This window comes from Pelodiscus sinensis, chromosome 16 (assembly GCF_052426305.1).
Source record: "Pelodiscus sinensis isolate ZL-2025 chromosome 16, ASM5242630v1, whole genome shotgun sequence".
In the NCBI taxonomy this organism is placed as follows: domain Eukaryota; kingdom Metazoa; phylum Chordata; order Testudines; family Trionychidae; genus Pelodiscus; species Pelodiscus sinensis.
This window is the reverse complement of record NC_143067.1, coordinates 24350493-24370141: the sequence shown is the minus strand read 5'-3', so window position 1 is coordinate 24370141 and position 19649 is coordinate 24350493. Positions and strand designations below refer to the sequence as shown.

Below are 19649 nucleotides of genomic sequence, written 5' to 3'. Positions count from 1 at the left end.
ACGTCAGAGCTGGTAGTTGTCTTTGGCTAGGAAACAAAGGAACTTCCTGTAAACAATGCATCTCAAAATACAAGCTTAAATGACTTTCCTAATGTATGGAAAAAGTGGTTTGTACAGCTATAGATTACCTTCAGCACCCAGTTTAAACTAAGGCAATAGGTTAAGGCATCTGTGCGGGTTTTTTTTGTTTTCTCTCTCTCTCTCTCTCTCTGGATTTTATAAGCGAATTTAGTACAGTTGAAAGGGTTCTGGCTTATTTCACAGCATTGTAGAGTGAAACCTTATATCTATCCCCAGAACAGGTGCTACGTGGTTAGCAATAGATTGGAAAAATAGTGCACTTTTCTTGAGGCAGGTTGATGGTGTACTTTTTTAAATGGTTAAATTTCAAGTTGAAATTGTCCCTTTCAAAACAAACAAAAAAATATTCTTGGAGGAAAACAGTTCTATTGTGTATTTTTTTTCCAAATCACTTTTCCCCCCCCATTTACTGTGTGAAAGAATCAAATGAGGGAACAAGTAGCCCAAACTGTCCACAGACTGCTGTAAAATTCACAGAGTAAGCAAATAGGAAAAAATAGTAACCTTTCCTCTACTTTGAGTCACAGAGACTTTGGATACAGCTTGTAACAATAGTAGGTAAAAAATAACAAAAAATGAACACCCTCCAAGCCACCTTCTAACACTGCCTTCCAAAAATTAACTTTAGAATCATGCCTTTGTTTTGCTTTAAATTGATCTTGAAAGTTCATGCTTCAGGATTTCTGCTGGCCACCTGTATTGGGTCAGGAAGAGATTTGTTAAAAATCTTTCCTCACTACACATGGCCATCCCTGATGTTTGAGATAGGACAGTGGACAGGGAGGGTGAGGGATCTGAAGTGGTACCAAATATTTCCTCTCTCAGATGCTTGGCTGGCTTGCTCTTGCTGATATACATGGGGTTGGGAAGGAATATTTCCCTCCCCCAGATTAGAATGGCAGTGACAGTGGGAGTTTTTCACCTTCCTCTGCTGCATGTGGGTGCAGGTCACCTGCCAGAATTATCTGGGTATCGTTCATATAATTTCCGTTCCACTGCGGGGGCTTGGCCATTGGTGCTTCTCAGTCTGTTCTGTTCTCTGCCTGTGACACATAATGAACTCGTCTTCTGTGGGTTGTAACTCTTTGGTCTAATTTTGGTTCGTGTGTGGGTGAAAGGTGGTGTTGGTGGCCTATGATACAGGAGGTCAGACAAGATGATCTGAGGATCCCTTTTGGACTTAAATTCTGTGATTTAGACTAGGGATGTTACACCCAAACCCCCCTACCTCCCCGCTGCCTCTGATAAGAAGCGACTAGTCGAGGGACTAGTCAGCTATCCGATAAGCTTATGCTTATCAGATAGTCAACAAGTCACTTAACATCCCTAATTCAGATGGCACTGTGCTTTTGCATGGTAATCTCGACCTGAATTAGATACAACTGTTATTGTTTACCCTTCCCCCTTTGGGCTGGACAGTCTTAAAAGTTGAAAAGTTAAATTTAGAATTTAAAAAAAAATTATTCTCATCAGGAATAATAATGGTAAGAAACTTGCTTTTAAAATCTTTTGAACCTGACTCTCCTCCTTTTGTAAGAAGCTGCTAGGGAAATGAAAAGGGAAAGCTGTACACCCACAGCTGCAATAGGCCTAGTGAAGGAGCCTGTGTGCTGCAAAATAATTATCTTATATTTTAAATGAGCGTCTAAAGGGTGATAAACCACTCAAAATGACCACCTGTGGTAGAGTGCATGGTAACCTTGCTATTTATTTGGCATTGATGGGACTGCTCTAACTCTAGCAGTCAAGGATTGTTAGCCCACCATTACTGGCAAAGCAAAGATGAATTGTCCCAAAGCCATTGTTTCAGAGCAGTGACCCAAGGAAATGAAAGAACAGTTGGTGGTTCTTCACGATTTGTTTTTCTAGCCCTGTATTGTGTGGCTTTCTTTATGTGGTAAAAGCTGCTCTCCTAGTAGAAGCCCTAGAAGGTTGTGTGTATACTCTTGTTCCTCTTTCATGTCTCCCTTTATATATTTTTTTTCTAGTACATTGTAGTTTATCATCTGCTTTGTTTAGTTTTTTTGGTGTCTTGGCAGAGGAGGTAACTGTAATGGTGGAACATAGGAGGCACCTGTTCTCTTCCATGGAGTTATGCCACAGAGAAAATCTGCTTTGCTCTTTTATGTTCCTTAGAAGATAGAAGGGGAGGGGAAAGCAAGCATGCACGTGTGGTAGGGATATTAAATTGCGGCTAATCCACTTATTGAATAGTCAATGGAATTTCCATCAACTACTCGATTAGTCAATGGGGGGGGGAGAATGGGAGAGCTGCAGCAGGGTTAGCTCCCAGTCTGGGAGCTAACCTGTGCTGTGGCTTTGCTTTTTAACTGTTGTATTAAGAGCCCGCCAGGCTCTTAATACAGTTAAAAAGCAGAGGCGCAGCAGAGGAAACCAGGAGCAAGCCAGGACAGAAAAGCTTGCTCCCAGTCCCCTTGCTACACCTTTGCCTCTTTTGCCCTCTGACAAGATGCTGGGGAAACTGGCTTTTAAGCTGGCTCCCCCCAGCACTGGTGGCTCCTGCTCCGCCCTCTCTTTGCTGCCTCTCTCTGATAGAGGCAGCAAGGAGCAGGGGGGATAGTGACTAGTTAAGTCACTACTCAACAAGCATATGCTTATCGGGTAGTTGACTAGTTGCTTACATCCCTAACATATGGTGTGTATTCACATGCATTTGTACACACATGCCTTCCACTGAGCATCTTGCATGCACCAGAACATTTAGTGAAGGGCTTTTTTCTTTAAATGTAAATGGCGGTGAGCATTCCTCTCCTCATACTTCAAGTTGTTGAGGAGCAGGGAGTAGATTTTTAACTTGTGCTTCTTCATGCTTCCAGTTCCCATAATACTTGGTTCTCTGACTTTTTCCTTTTTTTACCTCTGTCCTGCCATGACTTTCTCTGTGCCCAGACAGCAGATGCACTATTGGGGCACAAATGCTATGCAATAAATCAGCTAGCAGACATAGAATGGGTGCCCCAGAAATACCATAGGGAACTAAGAAATAACGTGCCTCTCGCTTCCACTCTGCTATCAGTATGACTGTCTTCAGCTTTAACTCCCTTAGGATGACAAAAATCCTCCTCCTAAACTCAGGCTTACTGTGATTCCATGAAGTATGTAGAACGTGGCAAAATATGTGAATGGTCCTCCTTTCCCCTCTGTTGCCCCCTAAATACACTGAAATTTGGGAGGAGAAGGAAACTTCTGAAGATAACTTTGTGACCGACTCAAATCTCCTCCATACAACATCCAACCTTTGCTAAAAACCTTCCTGGAAATAGAATTATGAATGAAGCCTTTAGCTTACAAATCATTCTGACTTCATCTAGCCCAAATTTATAGTGATTATTTTTGTGTTCCCTGTCTCCAATCCTCAAATTATTAATTGTATGATTTATGCAAAATGAGCCGGTGGATTCTAAATTCCGAATGGATAGGTATATACAAGAATGAACAGGTGGCACCTTGGGAGGAAGTTTGAATAGAAGCAGAGACTGAATGACCTGTGTACTAGGAACGTTAAATTTATGTGTAATCTGGTAACTGTGTGGCTGACAAATATTTACCTGATAAGTGGCTCTGTATTGAAAGTTGTTTGGGAGCTGGCAGGCAGGCTAGCTCAGTCCCAGCAGCTATCCTTGTTGCAACTCTGCAAGAAAAGTTATCTAGGAGTTGGCAGGCAGGTAAGCTGGCTTAGTTCACCTGCCTGCCAGCTCCTAAATAACTTCTCTTGCAGAGCCACAGTGGGGGTTGCTGCTGAGACTTGGTGCGAGCCAGGACTGAGCCAGCCTGCCTGCTCACGGGCTCCTAAATAACTTTTCTTGCAGAGCTGGGGGTAGACGGGGATGCATGTAGCTGGTAGCATTAACCAATAAGCATTCACTTAAGAGTGAATTGTTTAACTGGATACACTATTTCATCCCTACTGTGATCTCCCTTCTTGGCACTAGAGTTCTTCTTCCAGAAAAATTTTGAGGTGGTGATGGCTCTTTAGGGGCAGCTTGTTCTGTAGACAAATGGAGAGCTTGATTCTATAGAGCCACCATTTTAGCTTGTTTCATTGTGCAAAAATCCTCCTTAATGAGTATTCTTGAAAATGCTTTCTAAAATAGAATGGTGGTTGCTCATTCTTCCCCTCAGAAAAAGCCTGTGTATTACACAGATGTCTGACTTGCTGAATTGTTAATGCATCTCCTGTATCGTGAAATGGCAAATATAAAAATAGGAATAACTACACTGATATTAGCAGAGTTGATTATCTGTCCTGGCTGGGTGTCTGACATCTGAATTGATGGACTCCACCACCCAGCTCCGCTTTCTGAGAAGCATGCTCATGATACAACAGTGGAATAGAAATTCCCATGGAAGGAGGCACAGATAGCAGTGGCGAAGGTAGTGCATGGGTGGAGACAAGGCTGACAAATCCCAAGGTTCTGTTTTTTTTTCTTGCTTTGAGGCTAAATTCATACTCTTCACTTCATGGTTAAAGATTTTTATCTTTCATGACAGCTGAATTGAAATAGCTTCTTGGCCAAGTTCACCAGCAGTTCTTTAGCTTTGTCCTTAAGCAGTTGTTACATGGAATAATTACAGATGATTTTGTAGCCTAGAAGGATGTGATCTAAACACTAATTATAAACAAGCCAGAGCGTAGGCGTTCACGGAGCAACTACAAAAGAGTAGCAGTTAGTGCTGTCTGGCATGTTAGGAGCCCAGGTCTCTGCATGCAGCACTTCTATACTGCAGATGGTCAAAAACTGAATTTGACTGGCTGCAGGCAGGCCCCCCAACAGGAGGAGGCAAAGGGGGAACTGCCCCAATGCCTGGCAGCCAGAGATGCGGACCCTTTAAATCATTGCCAGAGCCCCGAGTGGCACGTCTTGGGCTGCCTGGGGGAGGTGCAGGGTAGGAACGTGAAAGTCTAACTATGTACACCAGAGCTGGGCAAGATGGGCCTGGGAGCTGGATCTAGGCTGCCTAACACTTGGATTCAGCCCGCAGATGACATCTGGCTGGTTTCCATATATGTCCTACTGCCCCTGCCACCTTATTTCTAGGTGGTGGCTTAGGCAGCAAGATCCTATTTAAATGGCTCCCATATCCCGGTCACAGCACTACCTCAGTGGGGCCCGGAGCTGCAAGCCTTTTAAATAGCCCTAGCAACCCCAAGCTGGTGCCAGGCAATGCAGTAGTGACGGAGCAGTGAGCCCTTTGTTGTGTTTTTCTTGAAAGGTTCCTTCCCCAGACAACTCTGGGGGGAGGCTAGTCCTCAGCCCTGTCCCAAACCCTGCCCCTTCTGGGGATGGAGCCGGAGCCCATCCATAACCATGTACCAGAATTCATTAAGTGCCCCCCTGCAAAAATTATTGCCCATCCTTGACCTAGATGCATCTGTATTTTTCAAACATCTCTTTAAAAAGAAACATGACCATCAGGCCTTGCTGGATTCCGGGTTGCCAGGTGTCCAGTTTTGAACCGGACAGTCCAGTATTTGAGCTTTGTGTCTGGGAAACAAATTGAGAGAAAATACCAGACATATAAATGTCCGGTATTTTCTAATTAAGTTTTATTATTATCATGAGTATCAGTACGTAGTTGCGCACTGCCTGGTTGGTAGACACGCTCACTCTGCATGAGTATCTACTAACCAGGCAGTACGCAACTACACAGTATGGGGGGCGGGGTCAGGACAGGATGGAATCCCCCGGGCTGGACTTGCCCGTGCGCCCTGCTGGGACTGTGCGCGGGATGGGCAGCACCCTGGGAGTTGTGTACGCCTGGGCCAGCCCCGCTCCCCGCTGGCTGGTCCCCTGCCCGGCCAGCCCTGCTTCCCGCTGGCCGGTTCCTCCCATCCTCCCCCCAATCTTCCCCTGCCAGCCCCGCTCCCCCCAACCCCTCCTGGCCAGCCCTGCTCCCCTCTCGGCTGGTCCCCCCCGCCCCCGATCTGAGATCAAGTGTGTCCGGTATATTTTTCAAACCATTTGGTATCCCTAGCTGGATTCTTGATATGAGGGCTGTGGAAAAACTGTACTTGGTTTGGGGGTTTTTTGGTTTGCCATAAGACTCTTGGTGTTAGAGGTGTCTCTCTTAATCTGTCAGTGGTGGACATGAATACATGAATATGCGCACACATCTTCTCTGGTTTGCAGGAAAGATTTGACAGGGTGAAAGGGCAATAGGGAAAAGCCAATATTGGAGAGAGGTGCGCTATCCAGTTCTATTCAAGGGACTACTGCTAACATATACCATTTCATCTTTCCTTCTATGAAGGAGCTATAGATCTGAAACTTCTTTCTTGGTGTGAAGGTTCCAAATGCATTTGACTGCCTCTAAAGAGAGAAATGATCTAGTTTGTAAGCAAAAAGGAACTTGTCAGGTTGGAGGACACTTGTCAACATAAAAATGTCTGAAAATCTAATATTAATAGGTAAAACACGAACTAAAGTTAGTATCAAGCAGATTGAAATCTTGATTTTTTTAAAAAAAAACTTTTACAGTACGCAGTTAAGTGATTCTGTATTGTCTAGGGATGTTAAAATGTGTTTAAGTAAATATGTAATTGCTGAAAATTCATCAGTTACAAGAATTCCCCTACAGGGGGACAGTATTAGGGAATACGCTGGGGGCTAGTACACAAGAGGGAGACAGGTGGCTTTCTAGTATTGTCTGGCTTATTGTGTTTTTCCTTTTCATAATACCATAATCAGCTGTTGGTGTATCTCTGTCACACAGCTACAGAGTTTCATTTTCCTGTGTGTGTGTCCATCTGTAAGGCCACAAAAAAGGGCAAGGGTATCCCAGGGCAAACACCTGTTTTATCTGAAACTACTTATAATTGATATACTTTTTTAAAGTTACTAGATTTCAAGTCGTCTCCCATTTAAGTGTTGTTAAAACAAAATGTGTTCATATGTGGTATTCATGAAACCTTCTCTTTTGCAATGTTAGAACCTACACAGGAGCAGAGGGGTGCTTTTCAACGATTTCTGAACAGTTGTAAATAGCATAGTTCCATCCACAATATGGGTAAGGACTTAAGGACAATCGGTTTCTGAAAATGGCTTTAACCTAGTAGTTCCCAACCTTTTGTATACCGCAGACCGGCAAACCCATTCACAAACATTTGGTGGACTGGTAACATTTAATATGCATATATGCATATTAAAATGTTACTGGCCCTCCAGAAGCACCAGCTCCTAGAGCTCCCCACCCCTTCACTACCCCCCAGCGCCAGCCACTGACCCCAGAGTCCCCTGCATCTGACTTCCCCACTGCCAGCGCCCTATCCCAAATGCCTCAGTGCCAGGCCCCCACCCCTTACAGCCCCCCCTCCAGACTCCTCAGTGCCAGCCTCCAGTTACCAGCACCCCACTGCACCCAGACCCCCCCCCCCGGGCCAGCCCCACGTCTTCAATATTAGCCCTGTCCCCAGAGCCCCCCAGTGCCAACCCTGTCCTGTAGCCCCTGCACTACTAGTCCCACCCCCAGAAGCCCTCCCAGTGTCAGCTCCGCACCCTGGATGCCCCAGTGCCTCCCGTGTCAGCCCCCCACCTCTTAGAGCCCCCCAGCACTAGCCCCACCCCTGGAACCTCCATTGCCTTCCCCACCCCACCTCCACCCAGCCCTGTACTGCCTCTCAGCTTGAGCACTGCTGCCCAGGTCACAGCTGCTCTAGGGCTGCTGAACCAGGCTTTGCTCAGCCCTCCCGCCATGCAGTGAACAGCTCTTCTGCATCCGGGAGAGGGCCCTGTCCCTGCCTGGCGCTGATTGGCTGAGCAGTGGGGCAGGACACACCTTTCCCAACAGCTGCGGCAGGAGGGGAGCCATTGGGCAAGCCACGAGCCGTTCGCAGCCCGACAGTGGGGAACCGCTGCTTTAACCATATTATTCCCCCTCTTTGCTGGCAGCAAAATTGTGATTGAATGGAACTTTTTAAGCAGGCTTGCTAACATGGTTTTATTTTTAGTCCTGGGTAATATAGTCTAAATGTTCAGTAACAGCAGGTGTGCCAGGTTTTCGAGCTCGCTTCTCTAGGTGTAAAGTTGGTTCTGTGAAGAGTGTGTGTTTGCGAGCGAGTTCAGAAAATGCAGTGCTCTTCTTGCTCTTGTTCCCTCACCCACTGCCTGGGGATAAAATAACCTGCTCAGACAATGTGGTGTGGTTCTGTGAGCGGGGGGAGCCCCAGGGGCCTCCCATTACAAATGCCAATAACCAGTCTTAGTGAAGTCTCGGTTCTGTCCTGACAGACAGCGCCCTTGCAATGTGTGGGCTGGATGACTCTTCATCTTCCCTTTTGAGTGCAGATGTGTCATTGTGAAGTGGGTTTTCCACCAGCCTCATCACACACCTCACTACAGGGAACTGTGAGACTCCTGCCTGATGTTTGAGCACTTCTGCCCAGAAAGCAGTATGAGTGTGACTAGCCTAGCGTGTGTCTCTTGGGTTTGAAAAGGGAAGCAGCCTTGTTCTGTGTATGTTATAGCTGCCCATCTCTTCCCCCTCCCTTGTGGACCACCAACACCCCCTCTCCCTGCACAGGAGCCTGTCCTTCACTCTGTATAGTTTATTCTACCCAAAGAAGAAGCAAGAAGACTGTGATTGAACTGCCACAAAAGATATCTGGTTCAGGAACAAAGTATCAAGATTGGCAGGTTTTATCCCGTTTTTGTTTATTCCCCTGGAGGCCTTGTATATAGGCTGGCAGCATTAATTGTTTGTTTTTTTGTATATCTTGTTAGTTATTACTTTTTAAAAATCTTTAAGTAATTTTCACAGTGGTGCTGCATGGGGCTCCTTGCCCGGCTACAGGGCCAGTGTCACCAGATGCCTGCAGGCGCAAGGTGAGGGTGCTGGCTTGGAAGAGTAGAGTCCTTTGGCCAGGACTATAAGGAGGCTGCACGTCTGACTGTAAAGGAGGCCACCCCACTACTGAATTGCCCTTCTTGGAGATGGCCCCCATGCTCTCAGCTAGTGAGCTAGTGACCAGGACTGCAGATGGCTCTGTGTGGTCCTGGGGCCAGTGATACTGGATCCCTGCAGGCTCTAAGAGCGCCTGCCAACTGTTATCAATAGATGTTTTCATCTATTTCAGTGTGTCAGGTGGAATAGGTATTCATCAGTCACTAGTTTATTTAAATAAACTCTGCCAAGCCTAATTATATTGCAGAACCAGGGGTTATGATGGAAAGGACGTAGCTCTCTACCCGATTAGATGATGTCTATGGATTATTAATGTTCAGCTAATTAACAGAGAGGCACTCATACTTAAAAATCCCTGCAAATATCATATTTGTCTATTAAAATAGAAAGACTTTACACATCTATTATTTGACTATGCACTTGCATTCCTTTCACTTGGCTCAGTTAAGTGACCAGTCTGTGTTAATTTCAGGTGTCCGTGCACTAGCATAGTGGCATAGTGCTTGGGTTGCGGTGGCTGGGGGGAATGTATGCTTTTTCAACTTTCTAGTGAAAGAAGAATAAAAGAAACACTTTTCTTGGTGTGAAGTTTTGTACAAAGCTTGTCTTAATGCGAGGGCTGTTAGCATTTAATAATTAGTGATTTAATTACTCCTAATTAAAGATTATTCAAATCTTAGTGGTTACATTACACCAGTGGCCTCCAGCCTTTTTACACCCAAGATCACTTTTTAAATGTCAGGGCAAGACCCTACCCCTTCCTTGAGGCCCTGCCCTCTCCATTCCTCTCCTCTCCATCACTTGCTGTCCCCAACCCTTACTCACTCTCACTGGGTTGAGACAGGAAGTGCGGCCTCTGGGGTAGGAATGAGGGATTTGGGTGTGGGAAGGGGTGAGACACACTCCTTCTGCATTTATCTATGAAGATGGAATTCTTAATAGCCATCACATCAGCTAGATGAGTAGGAGAAATTGCAGTATTTATGGCAGAACCACTGTATACTATATTCTTTAAGGATTAAGTTTCACTCCATACACATCTCAAGTTCCTACCACTAGTGCACTCTTCCTTTCACAACAACCAAACCGTTCATCTCCCTGCTTTCTTCCCTAAACCATGTGCCAACACTTTTGAATCCACTATGTATACAAATGACGTAGACAGAGCATTATCCTTTTATCTCAATAGGACTAAGCCCTTCAGCTTCTCACCTAAACTTTTCATATGGATAGCTGATCATAATACAGGCAAAGCGGTTTCTTCCCAGAGACTGTCACACTGTATATTGCACTGTATGCGGTTACGTTACCAACAAAATGACATGAACGCTCCTATCTCTCTTTGAGCACGCTCCCCCGGAGTGATCTCCACCTCTATAGCCTACTTGTGGAAGGTTCCAGTTTCAGACCTTTGTAGAACTGCCACATGGGCCTCTAAACAAACCTTCACAAAACACTGTGCTCTTTCCCAAGGCCTTCTCTCTGATACTCCTTTGGGGAAAGCAGTGCTATCCACAGCTTTTCTGTTGGATCTGAAGTCCCTCCCTCCTTAAATGTACTGCCTTACGGATACTGACCATGGAGCACCCACAGGAACATCTCTTGAAGATGAGGAGATTACTTGTGCAGTAACTGGCATTCTTTGAGGTGAGTGTCGCTGTGGATGCTCCATTACCCTCCTCCCCTCTACTTTGGAGTTTTTTGATGGGGTCTCTGTTATAAAGAAGGTACTGAGGAGGGGGCCATGCATGTGTGATGTCAGGGCACTGAAGGTGCACAAACCAGACATTGCACCTGCACGGCACATGAGGGCACTGCTCTAAAAGACTCCTACACTTACAGTGGAGCATCCACAGGGACACTGATTTCAATTACTGCATGGAGGAGTAACCACCTCTTCTTTCACCACTCTCGCGCTTATCATAGGCATGGAGTTCAGGTGGCTTGATATATGGCAGTTTCACTGACTTGCCCCAATATATTCAATTTTTTTTCATTTCAGTGAGATCAGGTACATAATTTGTCCTAATGAAATGAACAACCACTCTTAGCATGGGGGATTAAAAATGCCTCACACATCCTAGCTGTCTTTTCTCACTGCATGTTGTACTAATGCAAGACCAGCCCGGCTAGGGCCAGCGTTTCTCCAAAAGCAGATGGATGGAGAAGGAGAAGCTGATCTTTAATATAATATAAAATTCTGCTCTGGAAAAATGCACTTCACTTGTGGTGGGGGGCGGGGAAACCAACCCACTCTAAGCATTAAAGTCAAATGTGAATCACATGAATTGGAGTGGGGAGAAGGGAATCGTCTCTGTGAATTTTATCATTTAGTTATGACTTTGGTAATACTTCCTGATGTGTGAATTCTCTTCTGCAGTTGGGTTGTGTGTCTCGTAGTTTTGCTTGGCTGATGAGATAATTTTGAGGGATCTAAAATGCAGTCTTATAAAGGAAAAAGTGGAACACCTCTCCATTCCCCAAAATTCAGTAAACAAATGTGTGTGTATCTTTCTCCTCCCCCAACCTCATTTTTGTCTGTGGTCTTACTGAGAGTAGGTGGTTAAGGAATTTAATGTCTTTGTGGTGAATCATTCTGGTGAATCACTAGTATGTGGAAATAGAACGACCCCAAGAGTCACTTAACTGCTCTGAAAGGCTGGTTCTGGTGGCATGCTCAGCATCCCTCGCCCTTTCCTGCCTGGAGGCTGCTCTTCTGTTCTCCCCACGTGCATTCTTTTATGCTGGGCCCACAGTGCTCCTCCAGGCCCAGTGTGGGGATCTGCAAACATCAAGTGTTCCTGCATATATTGACAGGAGCAGCTCCTACATACTAGGTATTGAGGGTAGGTCTACAGCAGGGCTACTAAACACATGGCCCACGACCCATTTGTTTGTGGCCCGCGTTATTATTTGTGTTTACGCAGGTTTCAACACGTGGCCCCTGAGTGGGAGCCAAAATAAAAAAGTAGTCAATATAATAGTCTTCTGTTGATATGTGTTTTAATAGTTAAATTTCTGGACTATCATTGCTCATTCAAAGTGCTGTCATACTGGTGGAAATTGGGTAAATATTGCATTTTATTAATATCAGCACAACTGACTTAAATGGGGCCTGTGTTGTATAGTCTTGCCTTAATCTTTGCATATATTTCCATATATATTTGCATGTATATGCAACCACACTTAAGTTGTGGCCCTCAGCATGTGCTATGAGTGTCATTGTGGCCGCCGGGGCTTTGAAAGTTGAGTAGTCCTGGTCTACAGTGAGTTTTAAAAGCTATGGCAGCAAGTCTCAGAGCACAGGTCTACACATTCAGCCTTGAATGCTCATGCTTCATTGCTAAAAACAGCTAGGTGGACATTTGGACTTTGGGCTACAGCATGAGCTCTGAAGCCTGGGGAAGGGGCAAGTTTCAGAGCACATGCATAAAGTTTACACTAAAGACACCTGTGCAGTAGTGTAACCTCAAATCTGCAGCCCCAGGCTTTGAGACTCATAGCCATGAGTTTTAGAATAGTGTCAGTGTCCCCAGAAACCTCTTTCTCAATGTAAGGAAGAGAACATCCTGATTCCCCTGAGATTCTTCCAGATGCCAGTGGTTCACTTTGTCAAAGTCCTGCTAATACTTACTCAACAGAGAGCTCAATTTTTCCCCCTTACATTTGCCCCTGCCACCACCCCAAAAAATCTTGTACACTTCTTTGTACAGTGGGGTAAAGCACTTCATGGCAGACTCCAAATAATCTGGATCTGAATCCTGCCCAGCCTCTAATGGATTTGACTCCTGCCTGTTCTCTCTGTGGGAGAGCCATATCCCAGATAGGTGTATGTAACTCTTTCTCTTTTGAGAGCTCATGCATCTAGAGACATGCGATTGAAGAGATATCAACTCAAGAGATGACTGCCTCCAAAGGAGGACTGAAAGTGCCTGTCAATGACTGCACACACACACCCCTTAGCTGACTGCCCCAGCATGAGTTGCTTCTATGTTGGCTGACAGTGGTACTGACAGACTCATCACTGGTCTCAGGATCACACTCCAGATGCCAACTGTGTCATCAACAGAGCTGGAGATGGAAATTGCTGAGCAAAGCCCAAGCACAGATTGAGGCATGAGGAGATGTCCTGTAAGGAGGAGGAGAAGCTTCGCTCCAAAGACAAGGCATTGACCTCTGTCCCAGAGCAGGAACAATGAATGGCGAATAGTCCCGCAAAGGCAGACCATGCTAATTATGGGTCAGTGATATACTCCCCCAGAATTATTAAGATCTCCTCCAGGGACATAGTCTGTACCAGAGAGGTGGCCTGGAGTGGAGCCAAAACATTATTCCATAATACTGCTCTTCAAAGAGATGTATTTTCTTCGCCGTTGCTGGATTACGCCTTCCCTCTGACATCAAGCAGGAATGACTGTCTTGTGTCGTCTAACAGTGACCAGGTCCTGAGATCCCCGTGATATGGTGTTACCCTGAAAGAAGCGTGAGTGGGGAACCCCAAAGGTCCAGAGTGTCTTAGGAGTCAGCGATAGCCTAGTGCGGTGTCTCTCAACTAGAGGTGGACAGAGGTCTTCTAGGGGTACATCAACTCATCTAAATATTTGCCTAGTCTTCTAACAGGCTACATAAAAAGCATGAAGAGGTTCAAAACAAACTAAAATTTCATATAGATAATGACTTGTTTAGACTGCTCTGTACAGGCAGTCCCTGACTTGCGATGCAATTGGTTCCCGGGGAAGCGTCACAAGTTGGGGGTGTCGTAACTCAAACCCTCATTTACAATAGGCGCCATGCGCTGTCGTAAATGTAGGCCAAGGATGTAAGTCGGGGGTTTTCGGTCCCTTCCGCACTTACAAAAAGTGCGAGTGGTCGCAAATCGGGGGTTTCCTGTATACTATACACTGAAATGTAAGTACCATACATTTGAACCTCTTTAATCCAGCATACCATTTCCCAGGGTACTGTTTCTCAGATTTTGCCAGCCAGAGAGGGTGCTGTGGGTGGGGGAGTTGATCTAGCACCCTATGCTCTCTGCTGCTCCCAGGCACCACGCTGTCACTATGAGAGCAGCAGGGAAAAGCCTCCAGGGAAAGGTGCTGCTGTTACCGTCCCCCCTCCCCCCCCCCCCCCAGCTGGTGGAGAGGAAGGAGCATCAGCATGCGGAGCTACTTCTTCCTCTGGCAACTTTAGGGACACTTGGAGTATGCAGGTTTAAGTGTATTTATATTTCAATTGATTTATAATTATGTGCTCAGTTTTACCATAATGGTAATTTTTCAGAAATAGTGTAAAATTTCAGAAATTTTATACCCAGTAAAGTTGATGGTTACCAAGTAATTGGTTAATCAGTTACCTCTTTACATCCCTAGTAATAATTAGTAATTTATTTATGTTTAATGGTTGGCTTATAAACCTTTATGATCTAGAGCAGGGGTAGGGAAACTTTGTGTTGAGGGCCGCTGACCCATAGAAAAATCAGTCGGGCTGCACGCAAGTGAGAAGCAAGTTGGGGAGTGAAGTGAGGTGGCCAACTGAGGAGAAAAACGTTCTTCTCATTCCCCTTTCACACCAGAGTGTTGGGGAAGGCCCAAGATGATAGATTCTGTGTGCTCCAGCCCTGCAAGGGCACAGCTGGGAGGCTGGAAAACCAGTGTAGGCTCCCCTATGCTGTGGGGAGCCCTGAGCCTCAGGGGCTAGATCCAGGTAAGTTGGGGGCTTCACTCTGTACTGTAGGATACATATAGGTATGCCTAGTTAGCATTTTGAAGTCCACGGGAGAGAGCCTTCCAGCCTGGGTCAACAGACTGAGAGTAACAGAGTTCATACTAGAGATCCAAAATTAGCTGTGTAGCCTTCGCTTTGAAGCTGTAGCTTGAGCTGGAGCACAGGTTTTGAAGCCTATCCCTCTCCTGGCTTTCAAAGCATAAACTTCAGCCTGAACTGAAACTTCAAAGCACTATGTACACAGCTATTCTTAGAGCACCAGCATGAGCCTGCAGCTCTGGCCAGTCACCTATCCATGATAGAAGCACAGCTCCATCATGGGACCAATATTTTGTCTTTGAGGATCCCCTGTAGTAGGTGTGACCTGGTCTATAAGGCTCATTTCCTTGGGTTTCAGTGCTTTTGAGAATCTTGCATGACAGATACTATAAAGTACAAAGTGTTGTGATCAGAGAGAGGGTTGGACCGCAAAGTCTGTTTCTGACTCCAAATGCTTGCATAGTTGAGAGGAGTATTAGATTCCAGAGTTTTGGCTCCGTTCTGTCTCTAGCCGTGACTTTATTAAATGGGAGCAGACTGGGAATGCAGTTGAAGCAGTGTGGAAAATGGAGATAATTAGATTTCTTTTTCAGTAGGTGATTACAACCACCAGACAAAGTCATGTAGCAAGTCACAGATCGGTTTATGCTGGTGTATTGGGCCACAGGCTTTGACACTGTCCCTCTCTAGAGATTTCCCTGTATAAATAAATCAAAAAATATTTGGTTTTCTTGGAGGGGACAGGGAATGCAAAGAAGTCTTTAGGAGGTGAGTGCCATATGGGTGACTAAAATGGGAGAGGGCCCTATTTTGAAAGCAGCTTTGCACTTGCTCAGATGAATACAGAATATATTGTTATTTTTATCCTGCGATGGGTCATAACTTTTAAAACTAGTGAACGTTTCTCACTCTAAAAACACGCTTCCTTTTATAGTGTACACAAGGCTGTGGTTTTACTGCATTTAGCATAGAGCTATTTCCTATTTTCCAGTTGTTCAGTGACACTCCAAAGCCCTTACTCTGTCTCCCTCTCCATTGACTTTCTTGCCTTGCTGATCCATAATTGTGATTTTCTTTTTAAGGAGACAACGCCAGTGTTGAGCTTTTAATGTGCCATAAGCAGGAAGTTCAGCTATTTCCTCCTCCTGTGAGACCATGATGTCATCAGTTGTTCTGGGTCACTTGATTTGTTGCTGCTGTTGCTCTGGTGTATATGGAAAAATGTAAACAGCACTTTCCAGATGTTCTCAGGGTGGCTGCAGACCCATAAATGGGCTGTTCAGTTCAGAAACATTAGTAATGTGTTTAAGAGTGGCAGTGAATAGAGCCATAAAAATGTATAGCGCTATCAGCATCCAGCCCAGCATGCTCTGTCAGTTACATCACGTATGCGGAAAAGCTGGCAAGGGGGCCAGTTCCCTATGTGTATGTACTTGGGCGCAGGGTGCAGTATCCGAGCACATCACAGACATTAATGAGTTTATCCTCACAGGACATCAAGGGAGGATTTCATAGGTGGGGAACTGGGGCACCGGACGATTTAAGTGATTTTGTTATGTGGCTTAGTCAGGCATCGAAGTGTGTGTGTGTGTGTGTGTGTGTTGGGAGGGAGAGAGAGAGGAGAAACGCATTTATAAAGATAAACAGTAGACAGTGTTCTAGTACGTCTGTGGCAGGCAGGTGCTAATCTTTAACCTGTTCTGCCTCCAGGTGGTGTGTCAAGGAGCTTGTTATATTTAGGGATGTTAGTGTAAAGTCATGTAAACGAAGCTTATCAGTTAATCCAAATGACTACATACACTCCCTCTTCTCTCTCTCCCCTCTATATCAGAAGCAGCAAGGTGGGGGGAGGCAGGAGCTGGCTCCCCAGGAGCACCAGATCATGCAAAGCCGCCTGCCCACCCCCACTCTGCACTGCTGCCTCTGATAGAGAGGTAGCAGTGCAGAAGGTGAGGGGGCCAGCAAAAGCCAGCTCCATGGAGATGTCTGCTTCCCCCTTGCTGCCTCCCACAGAAGAGAGAGGGCGGGTGGAAGCCGGGGCACAGCCTTCACGGAGCCACCTCCTGCCCCCTGCGCTGCTGCCTCTGATATAGAGGCAGCAGTGTATGTGTATGTGTGTGGGGGGGGGGGGGGGAGGGGGCAGGGAACAGATGGGATGGTTACCAGGAGCTCAGAGGGTGGAAGAATGAATCTTAATCTTCTGTTTTCTGTGAGATAATGCGGGTGGTTATAGTGTCCAGTTTGGGATTGGAGAGTTCTCACTGCAAGGAACTTAAAAAAACAAAAACAAAAAACCCTCAAACCCAAGGCAATTTTTGGTGGGGAACTGGTCACATCACACTTCAGGATGTAGGTTTTCTTTTTAGTGAACTAATTACTTTTTATTGAGTCTTGGAAAATATGATGCCAGACCTGCATTGTGGCAGGGCATGGTGGAGCACAAGTTGATGGGAAATACTATAGCCAAGATCATAAGGCAGTGAAAGTTTAACTATGGGAGTTTAAAATAGCAAAGTTGAGCCATGTTGGTATTAAAAGACATGACTGAATAGAAATAGCAGTCTAATATTAAACTAGTTTTCTTTTCGTGGAGTGAGGGGAAGCAAATTGCCCGGTTGGTATCTCTCCCTATGTCTTATATCCAAATATAGATTTCTTACCTCAATTCTATGACTTATTAAATTATTGCCTGGAGACTGACGAGGAAAAAGCTGCAAACACTGAACACACAACACAGTGCAAGTTGCTTTATGGATTAGCTTGCAATAGTTTGTGTGTTTTATCAACGTCATAGTACATACAGTGTTGGTGTAATGCCACTGAAATCAACTGGACTAATATTTTCCCTTAAGTTTCTTGTCAATTGAAGCCAGAACTCTCTGGAGCTTTTTCCAAGCTCTTTCCATGAATCCCTGCTGCCATGTCACCTTTCTTTGTTTTCAATGATTTCAGCAAGGGATACTGGGTCCAGTATGTTAGTGTGCAGATGTTTTAGCCTCCAGAGATCTGGATTCAAAATGTCATATCTCTAAATGAAAATGTGTGTGGTTTTCTTCTCCTAGTCTCTGGGTCTGCTTGTCAGTACCTTCAAAATGATTGGCCAGTCCCATGACACTAGCAGCCTCTCTGATCGAGGTCCGAAGTGGCTGCTGCAGGTGAGCACAGTGGTGCATTCAGAGACGAGCATTTGTAGCGAGCCTGCCTAGCTTGTCCTGGGCTCAGTTCCTTGCATTTATGAGCCCATAGTTTGCATACAAATTATTTGAAAAGGAAAAAGAATACTCTTTCTGATGACATCATTGATTATACAATGGTCTATGATTTGTCCACCTTAACCTATTTTTTCCCAATGTTAACTAAGCAGAGTGCGGAGAACCAAGAAGCAAGGCAAGGGAGGTGGAAGAGGGAGCTTACTAAGGTAGAGCCTAAAAACAGTTCAGTTACATAACTGTACGGAAGGAAAGGGTTTTGGGATTTTTTTTTCATGTCCTTTTGTAAAATGAAAAATGTTGTTGGAAACATGAATGGAAAAATCCTGAGCATCATTCAACTTTGCAGGGGCAAGAAATATATTGAAAAATTCCACCTGTTTTATGACTGCTGCTTTTCTTCTTTCAGGTTTGATATCTACAGGAAGGTGCCAAAAGACCTTACACAGCCAACTTATACAGGAGCTATTAGTAAGTATCAGCTCTCATTGCTGTCGCTGCACATTCCAGTCTAAAATTAGTATTTTTTTTTGGCCTCCCTCTAAAAGATCTGACTGTTAAAGGGATGGTAAACACAGGAGAAAAGGCATCTCCTGTAGCTGAGGCAACCTGCTGTGACTGGCTTGTGCTCTTGTACGGAGGAGCTAGACAGCCCAATAAGGCAGCTTGGGTTTAGAACTAGATGGACAGAAAATGGCAATAAGAAAGTTGTTAAAAACAGGCTCTGAAGTCTCCAACCTTTTAACTCTGACACAGGCTGAAGTAGATGGGGAGCTGCTTAGCTCACTGCTTTGATGGGTGTGTGCCTGCTCCAAACAGACTTTGCAGTTCCTGACATGTTTTTTCTTCTATTTCTCCTCTGTCCTATTAGAAACACCCTCACCCCAACCATATCAGGCTGACGGGGAACTAGAGGCAACCCTGTTTGTAGCCAGGAAATACTGACCTTTTTCTGCCCAAAAATACTTGCTGGTGGGTGGCGTGAGGTACTAGCCCATATCAATGCCAGGACCTAAGCTCTGGTGTCAGGCTCTGAGACCTGCTGGGGATATTGTGGAGGCATTACACAGAGAGTGAAGAAGCCTCTTGTAGGATAAGAACTGCCATATTGGTTCAGCCCAAGTGGTTCATTTAGCTCGGTATCCTGTCTCAGGCAGTGGCCCAAACCAGAGCTCTCAGGGCATATGCACAAAACAGGGCAATTGGGTGACCCACCCCAGTCTTCTCCTACTGGCAGTCAGAGGGTTAGAGTTGCCCCAAATATAGGGCGGCATTTCTGATCACCTTGGCTAATAGCCATTGATGAACCCATATCCCACAAACTTACTTGAATTTAAAGAAAAATACCACCACCTAGTTATACTTTTGACCTTCAGCATCCCACAGCAATTAATTCCACAGTGTTTTATGTGGAAAAAATAATTTCTGTTGAATTACACCTGCTCCCTGTTAATTTCATTAGGTGGTTTTCAGTATTGTTGCAAAAGTAACAGCACCTACCCTTAGAGCCTAATCTGGAAGCCATCCACTGTTCTGTGTTAGGTGTTCACAACTGAGCAGAGTGCAGCTCCTTCATGTGACTGCAGCTGCTGATCTTCTCACCCCCAAGTGGTTACTGCGACCTACTGCAGTGTCCTGTCAACTAGGGTAGTGTTTCTCAACCTTTTTTTTTTT

At 45.3% G+C, this 19649-nt stretch overlaps 1 protein-coding gene across 3 annotated transcripts in view; it reads left to right on the top strand.

The window, feature by feature from the left end:
* The window catches only part of ERGIC1 (endoplasmic reticulum-golgi intermediate compartment 1), a 104986-nt gene that overhangs the window by 18551 nt on the left and 66786 nt on the right, over nt 1-19649 (top strand). For all 3 annotated transcript variants that reach the window (XM_075900264.2, XM_075900263.2, XM_075900262.2), the window contains exon 2: nt 18385-18446. In XM_075900264.2, coding sequence (XP_075756379.1) covers nt 18385-18446 — 62 coding nt within the window. The remainder of the gene's footprint in view (nt 1-18384; nt 18447-19649) is intronic.